A 22880-nucleotide genomic window follows, 5' to 3' on the forward strand; every position below is an offset into this window, starting at 1 on the left:
TTTGTGCAGCCAGGGGGCGGGGCAGCCTGTCACCCGCTCGCGGAGGCTTGTGGGTGAGGGCGGCTGGCCGCGGGGAGGGGCTGGGGAGCGACGGCCCGAGCCTCACGCTGTCGCCGCCGGGAGTCGCTTTCCCTGCCCAGCGGCCGCCGGCCTGGGGAGCGGATCGCAACGCGGCCGGGCCCTGCCCGCTCCTCCCGGAGGTGTGACGGGGGGCGGCGCTCGCCCGGACATGGACTCGCCGCTCCAGGTGGGCGGCGGCCTGTGAGCAGCGTCCCGGGCCGCGAGAGGCCTGGCGCCGGCCGCTGGGCGGGGAGCCGAGCTAACATGGCCACCCCCGCCCAGGGGAAGAGCCTGCGGCCGCTGCACCCGGACACGCTGCGGGTGAGTGAGGGCGGGAAGCGGCTGGTGGCTGCGCGGCGCCCCGGCCCAGTCGCTCTCCCGCTCCCCGGACCCTCTGAGCAGCGCAGAGAGCGAGGGGGGCCCCTGAGAGGGGGGCCCTGGCAGGCTCGCTCCACGCGCCGCCAGTGACCCGACCCGGCCCCTCCCCCCTGGGAAAGGAAGGATGTGGCGTGGCGGCGTTAAACATCAGAGTTGCCCGAAAAGAGACTTTTCTTCGGTGTGCGGTTAAATGATGTAACGGCGGCTCCGCTCTCCGGGCGCCTTGGCCGCTGCTGCGGATAAACCGCTTCTTTCTCTCCGGCTTCGCTCTCCGGCTCCGCTGCGCCGACGATGCAGTGGGTTACCCGGGAGCGTGATTTAAAAACAGGATCTGTTCAGACGCTTTTTTTGTTCCCGGGTCTGTTTCTACTGCTGTGGATTTTCTTAAAGCGTATTTTTACAAATCCTAAAACTTGGGCTAATTTTGACTTGATACCTTTCTTTTCTGAATTTTTCATGGGTTGGTAGCTGGAAACTTTGATAAACGGTCTTGTTTCATGGCATTACTTCAAAAGAAGTAGCAAGAAAAAGAGGGAGGCCTTCTAGGATCGTTGTTGCAATTCTATTGCTCAGAAAACACCCTTGAGTTGAAGTCAAACTATTTGCATTGTAGTTATAGCGACCTGTGTTCTAAATTATATAATCTATGTAATGGGCCTTCAAGAAGTGAAGGAAGAGATGATCAAGGCATCCTTTAATGCTTTCTGTGCAATGCCTATGTGAGGAGTGAACCTCTTGCCCAGCTAAGCAGGAACATTCTTTCCCCCACCTGAGTGCCTCATAGCAATCACCTGGGTGGATCACCAGTCCTTCATTACTCCTGATTTCTGCAGTTGTGATAGAAGTTGAGTTTGGGGGGGTGTCTTCGCTATTCACCCCTTCCACAAGCCTTTATATTAATCCTTCCTGGCTCAAGTGCCTGTATCTGCTACTGGTTGGGAAAGGTTTGAGCCAGAGCACAGTGAAAACTAGCTCAGTTCTCAGTTTCATCCTACAGAGTTTTCAATCCCAGCAGTGAAAACTAACCAGACGGTTAAATTTTCCCTTGGTTACACTTACGCAAAGCTATGAACAGTAGAAAAAACACTGAAGCTGTCTGAAGACTTAAGACAACTTATTTAACAAAAGCCTCCATTCTACAGAAAGGGAGCTAATCTTCATGCAGGAAAGCTTCCTGTTTGCCATATGTATATTTCATGTCCTAAACTCACCTTTTTTGTGTTTTGTTTTGTTTTTTTAGCCACCAAAAATCAACCTTAATATGGAAGATGAGGTCCAGTTTGTGACAATGAGAAGTAAGTTTCTGAACTTCAAATTTAGAGATGTTTCTTTTTCTCAAGGTTTATGCAGTTAGATGAGGAGTTTGAATAAACTGCTGCTCTCTTCACAAACTTAGTTCACGTATTTACCCAAAGAATGCCAGGCACTGTATACATATTTGCCTCCTTATTTGTTTATAATCTGTATAAAACAGAGGGAAGGATGGCATAGAGCGAAATCAAGCAGTTGAGCAAGCAGTAATAATCAGCCCATCACTGACCATTTTGTTTTTCACTTTCCATCTCATTATAGTGATAGGCTATTAGTAGGGCCCTAGCAAATTCCTGGTCCATTTTGTTTAATTTCAATATCCTAGGATTTTAAAAATCGTAAATTTCATGATTTTAGCTACTTAAATCTGAAATTTCATGGTGTTGTAATTGTAGGGGCCCTGACCCAAAAAGGAGTAGTGGGGGGATCACGAGGTTATTGTGGGAGGGGTAGCAGTACTGAACCCTACTTCTGCGCTGCTGCTGGTGGTGGTGCTGCCTTCAAAGCTGGGTAGCTAGAGAGTGGTGGCTGCTGGCTGGGAGTCCAGCTCTGAAAGCAGTCGCCACCAGCAGCAGTGTAGAAGTAAGCATGGCATGGTATGGTATTTCCACCTTTACCTCTGCGCTGCAGCCTGCAGAGCTGGGTCCTCAGTCTGCCCACTTTCTGGCCACCCAGCTCTGAAGGCACCAGCACAGAAGTAAGGGTGGCACGGTATGGTATTGCCAGCCTTACTTCTGTGCTGCTGCTTGCGGGCCGCTGCCTTCACAGCTGGGTGCCTGGCCAACAGCTGTCACTCTCCGGTTGCCCAGCTCAGAAATAAGGGTGGCTGTACTGTGGATGCCCCTCCCCCCCTCAATAACCTTGTAACACTTTGTATGTATTGTTGAGATTGTTTTCCAATGTGCATTACTTTGCATTTATCAACACTGAATTTCATCTGCCATTTTGTTGCCCCGTCACCCAGTTTTGTGAGATTCCTTTGTCACTCTTTGCAGTCTGCTTTGGACTTAACTGTCTTAAGTAATTTTGTCTGTCAAATTTGCCACCTCACTGTTTACTCCTTTTTCCAGATCATTTATGAATATGTTGAACAGGACTGGTCCCAGACAGATCCCCGGTGCACACCACTACCTGTTTTCATTGTGAAAACTGACCATTTATTCCTACCCTTTGTTTCCTATCTTTTAACCAGTTACTGATCCATGAGAGGACCTTCCCTCTTATTCCATGACTGCTTAATTTCCTTAAGACCCTTTAGTGGGGGACTTTGTCAAAGGCTTTGTGAAAGTCCAAGTACACTAGTCCACATGTTTGTTGACCTCCCCTCAAAGAATTATAATAGATTGGTGAGGTGTGATTTCCCTTTACAAAGCCATGTTGACTCTTCCCCCAACAAATCATGTTCGTCCATGTGCCTCATTCTGTTCTTTACTATAGTTTCAACCAATTTGCCTGGTACTGAAGTTGCCTATAATTGCAAGGATTGACTCTGGAGCCTTTTCTAAAAATTGGTGTCACATTAGCTATCCTCCAGTCATGTGCAGAAGCTGATTTAAGTGATAGGTTACATACCACAGTTAGTAGTTCTGCAGTTCCGGATTTGAGTTCCTTCAAAACTCTTATGTGAATGCCATCTGGACCTGGTGGCTTACTACCATTTAATTTATCAATTTGTTCCAGAACCTCCTCTGTTGACACATCAGCCTGGGACAGTTCCTCAGATTTGTCACCTAAAAAGAAAGTGTGGGAATCTCCCTTACATCCTCTGCAGTGAAGACTGATGCAAAGAATTCATTTAGTTTCTCCACAATGGCCTTATCTTCCTTGAGTCCCTTGAGTCCCTGGTTGTGTGGCAGGCTTCCTGCTTCTGGTGTACTTAAAAAAAAAATTTGCTGTTAGTATTTAATTTGATGTGGTGATTGGATCTCTGCCGTTCTGATATATAAAGTACACAACCTTACAGGAATGGAATAAATAACATACTGTGAAGATGTCATGCAAACTAAGGACACGTGTCTCATTAATACTGGAAAATTTCAATTAAAAAAATCTTAAGATTTATTAAGTCAAACCTGGAGCAGGCATAGTCTTAACAGAATCAGGGACAGAAATTGGTAGTTTAATAGTACAAATTAAGGAATATATGGGACAAATTTTGCTATGAGTTACATGCCATGCAACTCAGTTGAAGTTAGTGGGCTGTGGAGAACTTGGCCCATAGGTGTTTTTAAATCAAATTTCAGGTGCTCTTGGATTGTAAAACCTGGACTGGAGTGCACCCTATAGTGGTACAAAATTTGAAACTTCTGAGCCATAGAGAGAACCAGTATGAGAGCCTCTTAGGCCTGTGGAGCACCTTCAATGTTTTACAGATAGACAGAGGTAGGTCTTGATTCCATATACTCTCAAATGACTCTTGGACCTGTAGTGTCTCTTGTTGAGCTCAGTAAGAGTCTTCTTGCATGGATGCAATTACAGGATTGGGGATTTAGTTTATTAGAACGGTTCTGATGAGCATAGCAAGCTTTCGGCTGGGATTCCTTGGTTGTCTGGTTCTCACTGTCTTGTAAGGTGTTATGTATCCTGAGGTTGAAAACATGCAGTATTTGAACTGAATATGTACTCTAATATTTCACGTTCGAATAAAACATTTCCAGGTTAAATTTCAGGAATTAAAGGCAGAAAAATGGCCCAAGTATAAGGGTACCAAGCAGTTTCTCTGTGTCAGTCTTCAAAACTTTTGATAGCTGCATGTGCAATATCCTCGAGCTCTGCACCTTTGATGTCTAAACAAAACTTTAAGGGTAAAATAAAGTACTGCTCGGAAACATTTATGTGATTAATAACTGAATTATTTTTAAACCATAAACTTTATCCAAGTATCAGAAATCATCTTAATAGTTTATGTAAGCTGGGTGTACACTGGGAGTGGTTCACTGGTATAGAAGTACTAATATACTGTACCAGCAAAGCACTCCTAGTGTGGACACAGCTATACAAGCAAAGCTGTGCTACTTATTGGTAAAGTGCAGTTTTGCTGGAATGGCTGCATCTACGCTACAGACTTCTGCTGGCATAGCTATGTCAGTCAGAAGTGTGATCCCTAACCAATATAGCTGTGCTGATAGTCATCTGCAGTGTAGACATAACCTTAGTTTAGACAGCCTTTCTCACAGTCAGAAGCTAAACATTTCCAAATTAATTCCACTTCCCCTAAAAAAAAAAAAATCTGGAAGAGGTATTTTTATGCTGCCTTTCTCCCAAAGGGGTACCTTCCCCTTACAAGTTATTAGCACCTTTTATTAGTTGTAATGCAAGGGAGAAAAATAAAGAAAACTTTCTGTTGATTAGTTTCCTGTGGTCAGCGTCTGAATTATTCTCTTCTTTCTGAAAGATCAAAAGGCAGCTGGAGTTCTTAAAAAAGATTTTGTTCTTGATGTTTTGATTAAATGAAATGGAGGAGCAAATTAGCCAGTGATTTAATTTAATGGAAGTAAATTGTGGTAATTGATACTCCTATAATTACAGCTGTTTGAAAACTGGGTGGTCTAGTTTACTTTTTCTTTTGTTAGAAGCCATTTAACAAGTTATGTGCAGACATAATAAGTAACTTTTAATTTTATGTTATTTAAGTGAGGGACCAGATGGCATAGGTAGGTGGCATTCAGACAGTCTTTTACTTCTTGGTTTCAGGCTTGTAATTGGCAACAGGACTATTTTAAACACAAGATATCATCATGGCTGTTTAGTAGCCTACCAGTTTGTAAAATTGCTTATACATATGTTCATATCACAGTTGATATCCTTGTTGGAAGTCTAATGTCAAGAATTTAAAAGGCATGGAGATACCTTTTAGCTTTCTAGATGTAACTTCTACAAATTAATTAAGGCATATTGGATGGACAGCTTTCTTTATGACTTGTACTGATATAGAACAAAACTTCAACCTCCTGTTCTAATAACACTTTTCATAAGCATTGTATATTGGAAAATTATGACAATGCTTTGAACAGAGCTGCATGGATTAATACTAAATGATGCAATGTCAAACCTTTACAGAAACCCTGAAAGTCACAAAGCCTCGTTTTGATGCATCCCTGGTTTACCTGACCCGAAAATTCATGGATCTTGTCAAAACTGCACAAGATGGTGTTCTTGATTTGAATGAAGTAGCAACAACTCTGGGGGTACGAAAACGAAGAGTATATGACATCACCAATGTATTGGATGGAATCCACCTGATTCAGAAAAGATCTAAGAATCTTATCCAGTGGGTGTGAGTTGGCTTTGAAATTTCTAACTTACATTTGCAAAAATAATACAGATATTTTGTGTAATGTAGTTTGACCTAACTTTGACTTAATTGTGAAAACGTGTTTTAGCTTCTTTTGTGTTTTGCAGTAACTTTCATAAATGAGATGGTACAGCCTCTTAAATCACACTGTGTAATTAATACAGTCTCTAATTATAAGATGCTTTTAACTTTCTAGTATCAGGAAATGAAGCAATTGTGAAGATTTTTTTTTTAACTGACCACAAGAAACTAAAAATAATAGTTTATGACCAAAAAGCTTTCAACATTTTAACTACACTTTTTTAAAAGTTAAAAAATGTTTAAGTGTTCTGTATTGCACTACAGAATTTATTTATAAATATAAGCTTTAAATAATATTCTTGATAACTTTCATATTCTTTTAGAGGATCTGATCTCGATCAGGTTGCTGGAAAGGCATCAGAACAGCAAAAGCTTAGAGATGAACTTTCTGATTTATCAGCAATGGAAGAAGCTCTGGATGAATTAATTAAGGACTGTGCTCACCAGTTGTTTGAATTAACGGATGACAAAGAAAACACAAAATACCCTTTTAACTGCTGGATCAGTTATTTTGGCTACTGGCACCAAGCATTTAGTGATGGAAATTTAGTATAGCGCGTAAGAGGTGGAATTCATTGCCTTCCTTCTCATGCTTTAGTACAGGGCAAGTAGTACTTGGAATTACTGGTCCCAAATAAACTTATATGTGCAGGTATGTGTCTATATAGAATAAACAGCAGAAGGTAAAAGTTGAAGGTGTGGTCTTAAAGGAACACTATCACTGAAGTAATTATGAATATTTACATTTAGTAGTCCTATCTCATAGGCAAGCTTTGACAAATGAAAAGTCGTTTTGTAATTGAGATGAGTTAAACACCAAACATGAAAATTGGGAATATCACCTAAGATTCCTCATTCTATGCTTGCCTCTAGGCTGAAGGCTAACTAGAAGAAAGTCTGGTACTTAAATAAATTCATTTTCAGACAATGACCAGTGAAACTTGTCCGTTCCTTGAAAGAGATCAGAAAGTAATTATATAACACAGTAACAGCCGTCCCTTTTTCTTAAAACAGTTAACAGATTTCCTTATAGAATCCTTGACTTATGTGTACACTAGCTTATGTGACATATCAAGATATTCATAGCATTAAGGCCTTTCAAGAACAGATTGTTATGGCAATCAAAGCTCCAGAAGAAACAAAACTAGAAATACCAGCTCCTAAAGAAGTAAGTATTGCTTTTCATTACTCTAAGGCAACTGCATTTTTAGAATTCGAGTTTGCAAGAAGAGCAATTCATTTTTCACATACAGAAATTAATATTGGTATGATATAATATTGGTGTTCTTATCTGATACTTTTCATAAAACAAAGATACCTGCAATAATGTTTGGTGTAAAAGTGTGTGGGGACAGTGTTTTAGCTAAGGTGCTCATTGCTAAAGTACCTGAATGCTTCACAAATTAATATAATTTAAAACCACACCTTGAGATGAGGCGGTATGATTAACATCCCCCATTTTAAAGATGGAGAACTGAGGCACAGAGATTAAGGGTACGTCTACATGGGCAGCAATCGATCCAGCGGGGGTTGATTTATCGCGTCCAGTCTAGATGCAATAAATTGATCCCCGAGCACTCTCCCGTCGACTCCTGTACTCCACCGCCGCGAGGCAGAGTCAATGGGGGAGCGGCAGCAGTCGACTCACCATGGTGAAGACACCGCGGTGAGTAGGTCTAAGTACATCGACTTCAGCTACGTTATTAACATAGCTGAAGTTGCGTAACTTAGATGCCCCCCTCTCCCCCATGTAGATCAGGGCTTAGTTTACAAGCATACACTACTACCCAATTTGAGACTCCTAGACCTGACTTTTCAGAGTACTTAGCCCTATATAGATCTTTATATGTTCAAAGCACAGCTCCTGTTGGCTTCGGTTGCAGCTGTGAGTGTGCAGCACTTAAGCAAATCAGATCCCAGGGTGTCAAGTCAGGCAATCAAAAAAGAAAAACACACAATTAGTGATGATCTCTGACAAGCTTGGTTTCGCTAACTTGCTTAGCATCAGGGAGCGACAGCTTCTCAAATTACATATTGCTTTGGCTATAGTAAAAAAATTCTGGCAGTGGGTTTCCATACTTTCATTCTTGGAAACAGCTGTAAACTGCCTGACTTAAATTTTCCGAAATGATTCCTCCTCGGGTAGATGCCTAACATGGAAATTTTCAGCCCAATTGGTTGGTTAGGCACAGTTTTATAAGCAACTGAAAACAGAGGCTTATAATAGTTTCAAGCAACCTTACTAAGAGGTGCTACCAGCCCTGACTGTAATTGTTTAGAAAGCTAGTACAACATTCTGTAAAATTTTCATGCATATTTGATTTTTTTTCTATTACAATGCATTCGTCTCTTTGGGGAAAAAATAGTTCTAGAACTTGTTTCCCTATAATGTTTACACCTAAATCAGTTTTTTGATTAATGTCTTGGGGTAATTTCGTGTCCTCTGCCTTTGGTTCTTGAAAGCCCATTACATTGCTGATATTATCTAGTGGGGGTGTTGACATAGCAATTTATTAAATTTGTCCTGCCTTACTGATTGTGCTAGCAGTAAAATTTGTGCCAACACTGATTGTTTTGAGCTATTCAGTTGTCACATTGACCCTAAACTCATCACTTTTGCTACCTCTGTTTATAACAGTGTAATAAAATTCAGTCATTTATCAACATGGCCTGTTGAAAATGAGCAACGAAAGAAAGTAGTTCTTCACATTGGATGGACCCTCATCAAAATAAAACCCTTCTAGCACACAGAAGTGTTCAGTTGCTTAATTACATTATTTAATAGATGTCATTCAATATGGCAGGTTCATAGGTAACCCTACCAATTTACCAAGAACTAAAGAACCTTTAAATTGGCTTAATTAAAGTCTGTTGAAATTAATATGTCCCTCCTATATCTGGACCTGTTCTTGTATGTCTATTTGTGTTAAAATAGATGCAAAATACTTGAAGTAAAAATTAGTTTGGCTTAATCTATAAATTTCTTCTGATTCTGTGTATATAAAATCTGTTTTACAGGATTGTATAGAAGTACGTATAAAGAGCACAAAGGGACCCATTGATGTATATTTATGTGAAGTGGAGCAAGATAACCCAGGTGCCAAAACTTTTGAAGATATGGATACTCTGACGTCAGAAACTAAATCACCAGTACCTCTTGATGAAGGTATGTGAGAAATTTAAATGGAAGAAAGGTATTTATCAACATGAGACAAACTACTATGAAATATGTATTGTATCCAACTCGGTTTGTCAGAATGATAAACACTTCTAATCCCCCTGAAACTTGTATAATTTTTAAAGTGGGCTAAATTTTCAGCATATGAAAAATATTTCAAAATCAACTTTAGCCCTTGTTACTAGAGCTGGGCAAAATCTTTTGGATAAATAGTTTATTTGTTGAAAAATGTGGTTTTTGTTGACATGAAACTGTTTTCAGATTTGACACACATTAATTGAATAATTTAGTCCAAAAAAAAGTTTTTGGGCTAGATTTGCAAGGGAACATAGGTCCCATTCAGAAAACAGCTGGCAGTGGGTTCCTCCTTATAACTTTTAGCCCAATGCATAGGGCACTCACCAGGGATGTGGAAGGCCTGGGTTCCGTTATCTCCATTTCTTTATACAGGGCAAGGATTTGGATTGGGTCTTCTACTTCACAGGATCATCCCCTAACCACCAAGCTATGGTGTGTTCTGGGTCAAGTCTCTATACAAAGTGGAACAGCTTCAACAGGAGGAGAAAGTACTTGAGCCGGAGAGAGAGAGTGAGAGTGAACATAGCCTGGTGGTGTGAATCCCCTAACTACTGGGCTAAAAGTTATAAGGAAGGCTCCTCCTCTTCTTGTTGTTTAGTGAATCTAGCCCTTTAATAATGCTGGAAACAAAGCATTTCGGATCAAACATGTTTTATTCATCCAGGAACGGACTTCTTGTTTCGCTGAAACATTTTAGGATCTTTAGATTCATTTTGACTCAAACTAATTTTTTTTTTTTTACAGAACTCTGTGTGAACTGAAAAAATCAGTTATTTGCTCTGCTCTACTTGTTACCTATACATATTTTGATTTGTGTAACACTATTGTATAATATAATCTGGTGCCCTGCTGTTCTGTGATTAGATGTATAATACCTTGCTACAGAATCTTAGAGTTTGCAAAACAGGAAAACTTGACAACTAACTCAATAGCTCACTTCAAGTGAGAGCGGATGTGTCTGTTTTCATCAATAGAGATGCAAGATAACCAGTCATATATGCAGGTTACTGCTGTCTGGAAGTAAACAAAGCAGGATACGTAGTTTGATGGGAAGGTGGGGGGAGTAGTTAAGGTGACTTATTTTCAGCAATGCTATTTGAAACACCTTCCCCCGGTGTCCACTAAGATTTTTGTTTTTGTGCCACTTGTGGAATAGCAACATGGTGATGTGATTGGTCCGTTTCCAACAGTCTTTGTGTTAACATAATCCTAACGCAATAGTTTTTCCTTATAAAGTATCTCCTGTGTTTAGTGGCACTAATTCTAGAGGACTGAGGAGTTAACCCTTTGCAAAAGTCAGTGTAAAGAGGTCTGAGATTTGTAGCTTACAGTATGTAGTTATAGAATGTTAATTGTCTTCCATAGGGAGTGGAAATATTTTTTTTAAAATAACGGAGCCCAGTATTTCTGTCATTAATATGGGTATAAAACTGTGGATGACCTGTTCCTGTTTACTTGCCACAGCAATGCTCAATAAAATCACTAACTTCCCTCAGAATTCTCATGTCTTGTACCTTCCTACATAAATTAGTCTTGGATTTCTTCTTTGAGTGCCAAGGAAAAGAGGAATTGGGGAGTATTTCTGTTACAAGGTAACTTAAATTATTAACAATCAGCCATTCCAATTTTTTTTAAGTGAGGTAGTCAGGATTCTAAAGTACATTTCTGCTTTCAACCATGGCAATACTTAGCAACTTGTCCTATTAGAACAAAAAGACTAGCAATAAGGATTTCTGGGTTTAATTCCCTCCTCTGCTGCACATTCAATGTGAAGTTGGGCAAATCATGTAATCTCTACCTCCATTTATCTGTCTTGCAAAATGAGTATAATAACTGGGGTGATGAGACTAAATATTTTGAAATCTTTGAATAAGACATATTAAATTCTTTTCTGTGTCAAGCATTTATCTCAGTAAAGTTTGGGAAACCTCTATTAGCAGTTTAAGCTATAAAGCACATAATGAATTAGTTCATTATTTTACTTGCATAAGCAGTCATGCTTCATGTTAGCACTTCTTGTGTAACTACTGCTTGTCTCTATAAACCGTTCAAATGTAGGATAAGCTTTAAAGAATAACAACACTTCTTGTATCTGCCTAGTTTGTTTTTCCCCCGCTTCCTTGTTTTTGTGCCTATCAAGATTTACATTCCCTTTCATGTCACGTGACCATATCTTTTTTTTTTTTTAATTTTTTTTTTAATTTCACTGGTTTAAGTGGTACTGTCTTAGCACCTCCCCGCCCTTTTGTTTCGCAGTATCAGCGGAATGATCTTAACGGTGAGGGGCGATAGAACCATTTTATAGTGTCGTTTGTTACCCTAGAATTCTTACACCTGAATTTTTAAAGGGCATATATGTAAAGTTTCTAAATCCGTGTATAGCACAATAAGATCACATGTAGATGCAGTACTTTTTTTTAATTCTACCATACCTCAGCTTTCATAAATATGAATGTTCCCTGAAAAAGAATACATGTTTTGGTAATCTTTTTTCACTTCCCTTCTAGAGTGAGATCTTCTAAATCAACATGAAGGGTGAAGAACCATTAGAACACCAAGTCCGGTGCAGATTATCATGAATATCTGCACTGCAGAATTCCCTGAGTTACTTGGAACTATGAATATGTTTTTCAAACTTAAAATGGGAATAATTCAGTTGTTGAGTGCTTTCACGCAATTATCTTCAATTGCTTCAGTCTAAAAGAAGGTAATTCAAGGAACCATTTTTAGGAGCTTTGTTTCTACACTTGTGCGTAATCTGCAGCGTTTGGGGGAAATGGCCTTGTTTTTACCGTTTTTATTAAATAATTTGAATGATGATAAATATGGACAAGAAATTACTTCAAAAATGAATATTCTTTAAAGCCACATCTGGACCAAAATATGGTCCTGCAAGACTACAGATAATAAAGAAGCACTTTTAATTCTGAAACTGCACTGTCACTAAACAGGATTGTTAAATATAATGTAAGAATCGAGAACTGGAGCATTGGAAGGCTTTTCTTACCCATAAGGAATATGACAAGTAAACATCATGAAAAATTGAAGCTATGCCTTGCACTGTGTGGATGTGGTTTGCATCTAACTCCGCACAGTGCGAACAATGAAGTTAAAGGCATGGCTTATGTGTGTGTATATATCTGTATCATGTTTAGATAGTCACTACTGGAGATTGACCAAATGAATTGCACTTTTGCCTTTGTACAGCAAAAACTGAAATAAACCTGTAAATATAAAAAGTCAGTCTAACGGTGTTTAGTTGAACTTCATCTTGGCTTTCTCTTTAAAGAGTAGAAATTCATTATGTGAATATAATCACGATTCATCGCAGTTTTTAATTGCACTGTTAAACAATAGAATACCAATTGAAATTTATTAAATATTTTGGATGTCTACATTTTCATATATATTGTATTCTGTGGTGTAATTGAAATCAAAGTATACTTTTATTACAAATATTTGCACTGTAAAAATAATAAACAAAAGAAATACTATTTTTCAATTCACCTCATACAAGTACTGTAGTGCAGTCTTTGTTGTGAAAGTGCAACTTACAAATGTAGATTTTTTTTGTACATAACTGCACTCAAAAACAAAACAATCTAAAACTTTAGATGCTACAAGTCCACTCTGTCCTATTTGTTCAGCCAATCGCTAAGACAAACCAGTTTGTTTACATTTAGAGGAGATAATCCTGTCCTCTTCTTTACAATGTCATCAGAAAGTAAGAACAGGTGTTCGCATGGCACTTCTGTAGCCAGCATTGCAAAGTCTTTACATACCAGATATGCTAAACATTCGTATGCCCCTTCATGCTTTGGCCACCATTCCAGAGGACATGCTTCCATGCTCCTGATGCTAGTTAAAAAAAATACTGCATTAATTAAATTTGTGACTGAACTCCTTGGGGGAGAATTGTATGTCCCCTGCTCTGTTTTGCCCGCATCTGCCATATATTTCATGTTATAGCAGTCTCGGATGATGGCTCAGCACATGTTCGTTTTAAGAACACTTTCACTGCAGATTTGACAAAACACAAGATACCAATGTGAGATTTCTAAAGATAGCTACAGTACTTGACCCAAGGTTTAAGAATCTGAAGTGCCTTCCAAAATCTGAGAGGGATGAGGTGTAGAGCATGCTTTCAGAAGTCTTAAAAGAGCAATACTCCAATGCGGAAACTACAGAACCCAAACCAGCAAAAAAGAAAATCAACCTTCTGCTGGTGGCATCTGACTCAGATAATGAAAATGAACATGTGACTGTCTGCACTGCTTTGGATTGTTATCGAGCAGAATCTGTCATCCGTATGGACACGCATCCTCTGGAATGGGGGTTGAAGCATGAAGGGACATATGAATCTTTAGCCCATATGGCAGGTAAATATCTTGCAATGCCGGTTACAACAGTGCCTTGAGAAGACCTGTTTTCACTTTCAGGTGACATTGTAAACAAGAAGCAGGCAGCATTATCTCCTGCAAATGTAAACAGACGACTGGCTGAACAAGAAGTAGGACTGAGTGGACTTGCAAGCTTCAAAATTTTACATGGTTTTATTTATGAATGTAGTTTTCTTTTTACATAATTCTACATTTGTAAGTTCAACTTTCATGATAAAGAGATTGCACTACAGTACTTGCATTAGGTGAATTGAAAAATACTATTTTTGGTTTTTACAGTGCAAATACTTTGTAATCAAAAATAAATTATAAAGCGAGTACTGTACACTTTGTATTCTATGTTGCACTTGAAATCAATAAATTTGAAAATGTAGAACACATCCAAAAATATTTAAATAAATGGTATTCTATTATTTAACAGTGCAATTAATCGTGTGATTTTTTTTTTTAATCGCTTGCCAGCCCTAATTGAAACATTGTATTGTACCGGCTCACTAACTTCTATAATTAGATGGTATGTCATTGTAGTATTGAGGCATCTTGACAGTGCTACATACCCAGTGATTGATGTGTAAATCTGTTATTAATGGTTGCTGCATATGTCTTGAACTTAACTGTAACGCAGTGCTTCGAAATAGTAGAGCTGCCTTTTCATAATTTTTACCATGCAAAAAGTTGCCTAATTTGGAACTGTTCTCTCAGCTGTAGCTGCAGTTTCCCTTTTTTTCTAAAATATTTAGCAAGATACAAAGTGTTTTACACTACTGTCCCTCTGGGACTAGTTTTCCAAATGAGTTAGTTCATCTGGGATATCAACAACTTAAGTGTGGGACTCCCTATTGTTTTGCTATAGTATAGATTGTATGCTTATCAAGATTTTTCTTTAATTTACCCAGGCATAATTTTAAACTTCCAACTGTGACAGACTTAGTGTAATCACTTTCTCAATTCACAGGAAGGTCAAAAATAGAACTACCACTACGTTCTAACTGCTGAAATACTTTCCTGTAGTTAAGTCCATTAAAGCCAATGCTTATTGGAGACTTCAGATAATCAGAATTTTTAAATACTGATGTTTTATACAGCTGTTGTTTAAAACAAGTCTGCTTTTATTTTGTTAACAAACAGCAGAGGGTAGTGGACTCTAAATAGCTTCAGTGCAACTAAATGAAGACCCCAAATTAATCCAATTATATATAGTTTGCCCACTGGACAAAGTATTAAGCAGACCAGTACTTGTTTCAAGCAGCACTCAGATGTTTTGTATGTGATCTAACAACTTCCAGATCTAGGGAGATGGCTTAGTGAATTCCAAATGGGACTTCAGCATTATTGGAATCTCCTTATCTTTCCTACTTTGGCTTCCTTCAGAACAGTGAACTGTACCATGGGCTTCAATAGAAGCATTACTTAGGATTCATCTAAAGTTTAGGAAAAAATGAAGGTACACTTGCTGGCTTGGTTATAATATGGACTGGGAAGAAGCTTGTAAAGGGTCCGGAGCAAGCAAGAAATCCTAAAGCATCTGTGAGTAGAAAGATCATTGGAGGAAGACATGCTTTCTCGAGAACCTGATCAGTAGACCTTAGTTTAAATTGTCTGAGTTGCAAGACCTTAGTCTGTCTGACAAAACATATCTCCCTCTAGGTGGCAGAGTTGTTTGCTTTTGGACGGAATAAGCAGTAATCATTTAATTAGCCTTTTATAGGATCATTTCAACAGTTTGGACAATAGACTGTTTACTGTGAAATGAACACTTAAGATTTCATTAGCACAAGAGTGAGGAAACCTACATTTTGTGCATTAGGATAGGGTCTTGAACTGTGCAGCCATGTAACGTGGAATAATGAGCTATAGCATATATTAAAGGGACTCCATCTTAAACACGCTTGTCAATATATTTACCTGTTACAAGTAACACTGAAGATCACTATTAAAGGGAAGTTGAGGAAGTTTTTTCTTTGTCATGCATTTAACAGCATTTTGTAAATAGTTTCCTCTTTTCACCTTTTAGTGTGGGTCTTTCACACAGAAACAGATGGAGAAAAACATTTAAACATAAAAAAAAGTGGTAAAATGACAAAATTGTGAGGGAAGCCTGGGGCCAGATATAAATATGAAACTACTCTTAATTTGTTTTTACAATGGACTAGACTTATCCCTGTATACTGACTTTAATAATGCATATTAAATATTTTAAAATGTGCACTCTACCCTCTATTCATGGTTAAGCAGTACCTTTTTGTTACTTGAATCTTTGTAACCTTATCTAGTTGTGCTAATGGAAGACCTTAACATATTTCAGATGATCATGGAAGTAGCCAGCTAGTTAAATAAGCTTAGACTTGACAGTGTAGGAATAGATGTTGAATTATGCTCAGCTTGAGTATTAGAAACTGTCATAAAAGGTGAATGTGATGGGATACCTTAATAGAGGAGATAAGACTTTACTCATGTGAGTATATATGATACAGTGCATCTATTTGATTTTTTTTTTGTGTAAAGTGGTTATTGAAATTTCTTGTTTTTATATAAAAATAAACCATTTTGCAACGTGTGCCTGTATAATATTCCTCCCTCAACTGTCTCCAGGTATTCTGCTTTCAATACATTAGGAACAGGTATGAATTTTTTTTTACTCTTGCCTACATTAGAATGATTGAGCATCTCTAATTGCATTAGTCAGTGATAGCCATAACCAGAACACATTATTATAAAATGCCCTGCTTCTGACTCCATAATTAGAGCAAGCCACATAACTGGCCAATTCAGACCTTATTTGGCATAATGAGAGAGAAGATAACTACTGCAGAGTTTTGAATGTGAATAAGTGTTGAAACCAATAGGACTTGGTAGGGAGAGAGAGAGTTTTGGAAGGTCCCTTTAAGGATACAAGCTCTACGTTTTGAATAAGCTGTGTTTGCAAGGAGTTTATTTACAAGCAGGGTTGAGGTCAACTGGTATAAATCATGGCTTAGTCTACACTTGCAGTTTACAGTGGTGTAGTTATGCTGGGTGCCAGTTGCCAAATGTTGATTTGTGGCTAATCCTGAGTATTAACAAGGTCTCAGTTTCTTAGTAGTTTGAATCAGGTTTAAACTGTTTACATCTGAAATGAAGGTGCCCAGATCTGACGCTGTTAAAAAGGTATTTACTGTTACCTAAGCCATGATCTGCTATTCTTTTTGGTCTTGCATCTGATGTCTCTGACAATAATATACATATATTTTAAAATATGTTGAGGCCTAAATGACACAATTTGGTATAGATACTGTACTTTTCTGTAGTTTCTATGTTGTGTACATATTTTTCTAAACTTCTTTCTAAGAGAAATCCTCCCTTCAACTGTGTATACTATCAAAATATGGAACAGGAGGTCCCTTTACTTGCAAGGCATTGAAGTGAGGTAATTATATTTGTCACTTTTAACTTACAGGAGAAAAATAGCTACATCCTTTTGAAAATAAAACTGAAATGGCATAGTTCAATACTTTTTTTTAAAGAACCATTTATGTAAAAGAGAAGAAATTTGGGTCTTTAAATATTTAAGTGGGTGGGGTCTCAGTTGCACTTGAATACTGGTGAGTGAGGATAGGTACTGAAAACTGGGATATGGAAGCATTTAAATGTATTGCTTAAACTCAAAATGTATTTTTGTTTTTATTTATTAAATTTCAATGTAGTATACATCATAATACACTTCCCTGAAGATCCGCGGTTTTGGTTGAGGCCCAGCACAGCCAAGATGCAACTAGAAGTTGAACAGAAGAACCCTGGATCTGAAAGCCCCAGCAAAAGGCAAATGTTAGCTATTTGCAACAGTATTAATGCTTTTCTTTGTAGGCATTTAGGCCTGGATTCTCAAGGGTATTTAGGCTCCTAACTTCAATGGAAGTTAGGAGCCTAAACATCTTTGAGGATCTGGGCCTTAGCTTCTACCTTCCTCACTTATATGGCGAGCTTTAGCCCAAGAACACACATACAAAGAGCTGTTCTAGCCCTTGGAAGATAAACCATCTTACTAGACGCATGCAAATCCTGGAAAAGTGAGAGAGATTTTTCAATGGCATCTGGACATGAAGAAGGATTTAATGCGTTGGGTTAAGAAAGAGATGGGGATGTAAAAACCAGTGGTTTTAGTGTTAGACACATGAACTGTTGTGCTATAAACAGTTATTTTCTGAAATTCTGGTTCTGAGAGTTGTAAGCTGTACTCTAGCTTTGTTTTCTAATATCTATTCAAAAGTGTCAGGTAAATATTGCAAATGAGTTGACTTTGGATATTTTTTTCTTTATATTTACTTCCCAATAAGGGAATGCTCCACTAAACTTTCCTGATCATTCAGAAGCCATGACAGTACTCGTTTACAGTGTTAGGCACTGTACAAACCATTGAACTGGCTGTCAGCATGAGGTCTCAGTCTCAAGGCTTGAACCAAAATTTCCATTAGTCATCAGTTTTAGCAGCGCTTCCTCTTTGTGGGCCTCCAGGCAATACCAAAAGAAAATTGCAACAGCCATGCTGTAGTTCCATCCACTTTGCTGAAGAAGCATGCATAGAACTAAAGCCTGAGAGACTTTTTTTTTCTTTCTATTTTAGAGTTTTACACTGATGCCAGTCACCACAATTGCTATATGCCAAGTTAAATTCTCTGCAATTAATGGTGGTAATAAAGCATGCTGAGAAATAAATTATTTGCAGCAAGATTCCATAAGCCTGACAGTGATTTGACCTTGAAGCTGTGAATTACAGGAATAATGGTGTATTTCTACTGAAACTGCGTATCTGTCATGGTTTCTCCATTCAACTGCGGGAGATTGCTTTTGAGGCAAGTGCCTGATGTCTCAAACCATTAAACGATTGTGGCTTCACTACAGGAATAAGTATACAACGTGCTCAAAGTGAGAAATTACTGGAGCTGAAGATGTGCATTCTTAGCACAACTGAAGTTATAACAAGCACTTCTGAAGTAAAACAAAATGATCCCACTCCAGCAGTTCCTAGGTGAGGAAAATCCCCCTCAAAGTCAACAGGAGGTTTATCTTACTAAGGATGGCAGGCTCAATCCTAATAAATTGTTTACTGTGACTAGATTAGAAAGTTTATAACAACGAGAATGATTTAGTTTGAAGCTCTGATCTACTTTATTAATATATTATCAACAAAAAATCCTGGTAATGGTTCATTACTAGAGGGAAACATAGAATTATCAATAGTAATGCAGAAAAGGAAGCAGTATTCAATTAATATTTGTTCTGTATTTGGAAAGGAGGGGAAAGAGGATATAGTCTCTACATGGCAAAGATAACCCTTTCCATTCCATTAGTATCTCTGGAGGATGTTTAACAGAAACTACTAAAGTTAGTAATTTTTAAATCAGTAGGTCCAGATAACTTTTATCCAAGAGTTTTAAAAGAGTTGGCAGAGGATAGACCATTAACGTTGATTTCCAGTAAGTCTTGGAGCACTAAGGAAATTCTAGAAGCCTGGAAGAAAGCTGGTTTTATGCCAATTTTTTTTTTTAAAAAGGTAAATGGGATAACCTATAATTACTCAGGTCATCAGCCTGACATCCATCCTGGGCAAGATAATGAAGCAGCTGATACAGGACTCAAAGAATTAAAGGAGGGTAGTATAATTGTGTATCAAAATGGGTTTATGGAAAATGGAGCCTGTTAAACTAACTTGATATCTTTTTGATGAGATTGCAAGTTTGGTTGATAGAGGTAAGTGACTTCTGAAAGGCATTTGACTTAGTACTTTTTGTCTAAAAAAATAGAATATAAAGTTAACATGGCACACATTAAAGATAGACCTCAAAATGTAATGGTAAACAAGGACTCATTATCAAGCGGGTGTGTTGCCATAGTGTCCCACAAGATCAGTTCTTGGTCATGTTATTTAACATTTATATCAATGACCTGGAAGAAAACATAAAATCATAAATGATAAAGTTTGCAGATGATACAAAAATTGGGAAAGTTGTAAATATTGAAGAGGACAGAACACTGATTCACAGCAATCTGGATTGCTTGGTAAACTGGGTACAAGCAAACAATATGTGTTTAATACTGCTAAATGGAAATGTATACATCTAGGAACACACAATGTAGGCCACAGTTACGGAATGGGGGACTCTATCCTCAGAAGCAGTGACTCTAAAAAATATTTGACTGTTGTGGTGGATAATCAATTGAACATGAGCTCCCAGTGTAATACTGTTGCAAAAAGAGCTAATGCAATCCTGGGATGCATAAATAGGGAAGCTAGAGTAGGACTAGAGAGGTTATTTGGCACTAGTGCAACAGCTGCTGGAATACTGTGTCCAGTTCTGATGCTCACAATTCAAGAAGGATGTTGATAAACTGGAGCGGGTTCACAGAAGAGCCATGAGGATGATTAAACAATTATAAACCATGCCTTAGTGATTGAGTTCTTCGAATCTATCTATTTAGTTTAATAAAGAGAAAATTAAGGGGTGACTTAATTACTGTCTATAAGTACCTAGAGGGGGAACTACTGTTTGATAATGGGCTCTTCAGTGTAGCAGAGAAATGTATAACAAGTCCCCATGGCTGGAAGTTGAAGCTAGACAAATTCAGACTAGAAATAATGTGTAATTTTTTTAACAGTAAGAGTAATTAGTTTTTAAAATAATTTAAAAAGGGTTGTGGTGGATTCTCTGGCACTGGGAATTTTTAAATCAAGATCGGAAGTTCTTCTAAAAGATATGGTCTAGGAAATTTTCTGGGCAAGTTCTATGGCCTGTGTTATGCAGGAGGTAGATGATCACAATGGTCCCTTCTGGCTTTGGAATCTATGAAACCGTGAACCTATTCTGTAATGACTTTACAATGCAATATTCTGTACCTTTGTGCTCTATGATTAACTCAGATAACTTCTACTGACTAGCACATGTTCTCCCTCTGTTCTTTGAGTATCCAGCAAAGGGATATACTGTGCTAAACTCCAATTCAAACAACAGTAACTACAAAGGATATACAGTTCAGTATTCTTATCCTTCCAATGCAGCCTCCTTCCCCATCCCACCCCCATTTTGGTCCTAGGTCAATGGGAGTTACAGGTGTAAAACACCTCTTAGGATCAGACTTTTTGTCCTCCCTTCCTTCCCTTCATTTAAGTTGGGGGTCTGCTCCTGCAAGATGTGTGCCCTCCAGGCTTTGACTTCAATTACCACCTTGATTCCCATAATGCCTATTGACTTCAGTGGAACAGGATTAGGTACTGAAGGCACTTTGTACTTTGCCCAATTTGGACTTTAAGTAGTAAGCTCCTCAGTACATGGGCCTATTTTTGATTTGTCGGTAAGGTGCCAGGAACACCAATGGCCTTGCATAAATAATAAATAGTACAGAACATTTCAAGTAAGAAAAATGAACAGTGATTATATATTTTTGTTTCCCCCATTATGAAGGTCTCCCATGCTTTATTGGAGATTTACTGCATATTCAGTCTCCTGAAACATTTCACTTCTCTGATTTATAAAAGTGGGTGGGTGGGTGGATGTATAAAATTTCACAAAATTAAAATGGTCACTTACTGGAGGCTTCCAAATAAATGTTCATGTCCAGTGTTATAAATACTGTACCATTGTATATGGAGAAAGTCTAGACTCCAAATTTATGCTGTTGTGTCTTAAAATTATTAGAATCTTGAAGGATGGGAGAAAGGGGCTGTCCTTATGTGCTCCATATTCTATATATATTTTTCTGAAATCTGTTGCCTGGAAATAAAAACAAGACCACAATAACTGTTTACATAGGACTGGGCTGAAAATACTGCATGCATTTATGCTCCCTCTTCTACTTCTGCATCAGCAATTAACAGACCCTACGCCTAACACTGAAAAGCAGGAGCAATTTATGTGGGATAAGGAGGGGAAATCTGCAGAGCTATCTTCACGTTTTCGAAAGAAAATGTGATAAAACAGCAAATCATCTTTTTCAACCTCTCATATCACAAGCTGGGCAAGTTATCTGGTTTGCATTTAATTAATATTTTTTATCTCAGTTTCAGTAAAAGTGATGTTCTTTCACTAAACCCAAATATTAAATCAGAAATAACTGTTCAGCAGCATGCCTGAATCATAATGGCAATTGGTACTGAGAATAACAAGAGTAGGGTGGCATTTGAAAGGGGCATTTGGAGAATTAGGAGTGGCACTTGGAAATCGGTTGGTACAGAGTTTGTTTTCTCTAGTGTCTTGTCTTGGGGCAGTAAAGTCTTGTCTCTCGTGCAGTAAAGAGTTCTGGTGAAGTGCTAATAGCAATACAATTATGATGGAGGTATTGTATAACGTGGTGAGTAGACTGAGATTCACAGTTCCGTTACCAGAATAGGAAAGTTCAGGTAGTCCAACTCCATTTAGAGAGGAAGCCCAGTGTTGGGTCCTCTGAAGGTGATTTTAAGTGGGGAGAGAGTACTATGCCTGACTCCCAGAAGTGAATCTGCTGGTATAAGAACTCCCAATAGTGTTGTCAAGGTTCCTTCCCCACTCTGAACGCTAGGGTACAGATGTGGGGACCTGCATGAAAAACCTCCTAAGCTTATCTTTACCAGCTTAGGTCAAAACTTCCCCAAGGTACAAAATATTCCACCCTTTGTCCTTGGATTGGCCGCTACCACCACCAAACAAATACTGGTTACTGGGGAAGAGCTGTTTGGAAACGCCTTTCCCCCCAAAATACTTCCCAAAACCTTGCACCCCACTTCCTGGACAAGGTTTGGTAAAAAGCCTGACCAATTTGCCTAGGTGACTACAGACCCAGACCCTTGGATCTTAAGAACAATGAACAATCCTCCCAACACTTGCACCCCCCCTTTCCTGGGAAATGTTGGATAAAAAGCCTCACCAATTTGCATAGGTGACCACAGACTCAAACCCTTGGATCTGAGAACAATGAAAAAGCATTCAGTTTTCTTACAAGAAGACTTTTAATAGAAATAGAAGTAAAGAAATCACCTCTGTAAAATCAGGATGGTAGATACCTTACAGGGTAATTAGATTCAAAACATAGAGAACCCCTCTAGGCAAAACCTTAAGTTACAAAAAAGATACACAGACAGAAATAGTTACTC

General features: G+C 38.5%; 1 protein-coding gene across 3 annotated transcripts; it reads left to right on the forward strand.

The window, feature by feature from the left end:
* The first annotated feature begins 45 nt into the window (after positions 1–45).
* Positions 46–12619, forward strand: E2F6 (E2F transcription factor 6). Of its 3 annotated transcripts, none has more exons than XM_073336006.1 (7): positions 46–381; positions 1679–1733; positions 5809–6025; positions 6448–6606; positions 7178–7292; positions 9143–9290; positions 11888–12619. In XM_073336006.1, exons 1-7 carry the CDS (start codon positions 325–327, stop codon positions 11890–11892), a joined length of 756 nt encoding a protein of 251 aa, XP_073192107.1. In that variant the 5' UTR covers positions 46–324; the 3' UTR covers positions 11893–12619. The 3 variants fall into 3 exon arrangements, with proteins under 3 accessions (XP_073192107.1, XP_073192108.1, XP_073192109.1); XM_073336007.1 differs by having other exon boundaries at positions 5809–6019; XM_073336008.1 differs by having other exon boundaries at positions 46–247.
* The last annotated feature ends 10261 nt before the right edge of the window (positions 12620–22880 follow it).

The sequence above is a fragment of the Lepidochelys kempii genome, chromosome 3, assembly GCF_965140285.1.
Source record: "Lepidochelys kempii isolate rLepKem1 chromosome 3, rLepKem1.hap1, whole genome shotgun sequence".
In the NCBI taxonomy this organism is placed as follows: domain Eukaryota; kingdom Metazoa; phylum Chordata; order Testudines; family Cheloniidae; genus Lepidochelys; species Lepidochelys kempii.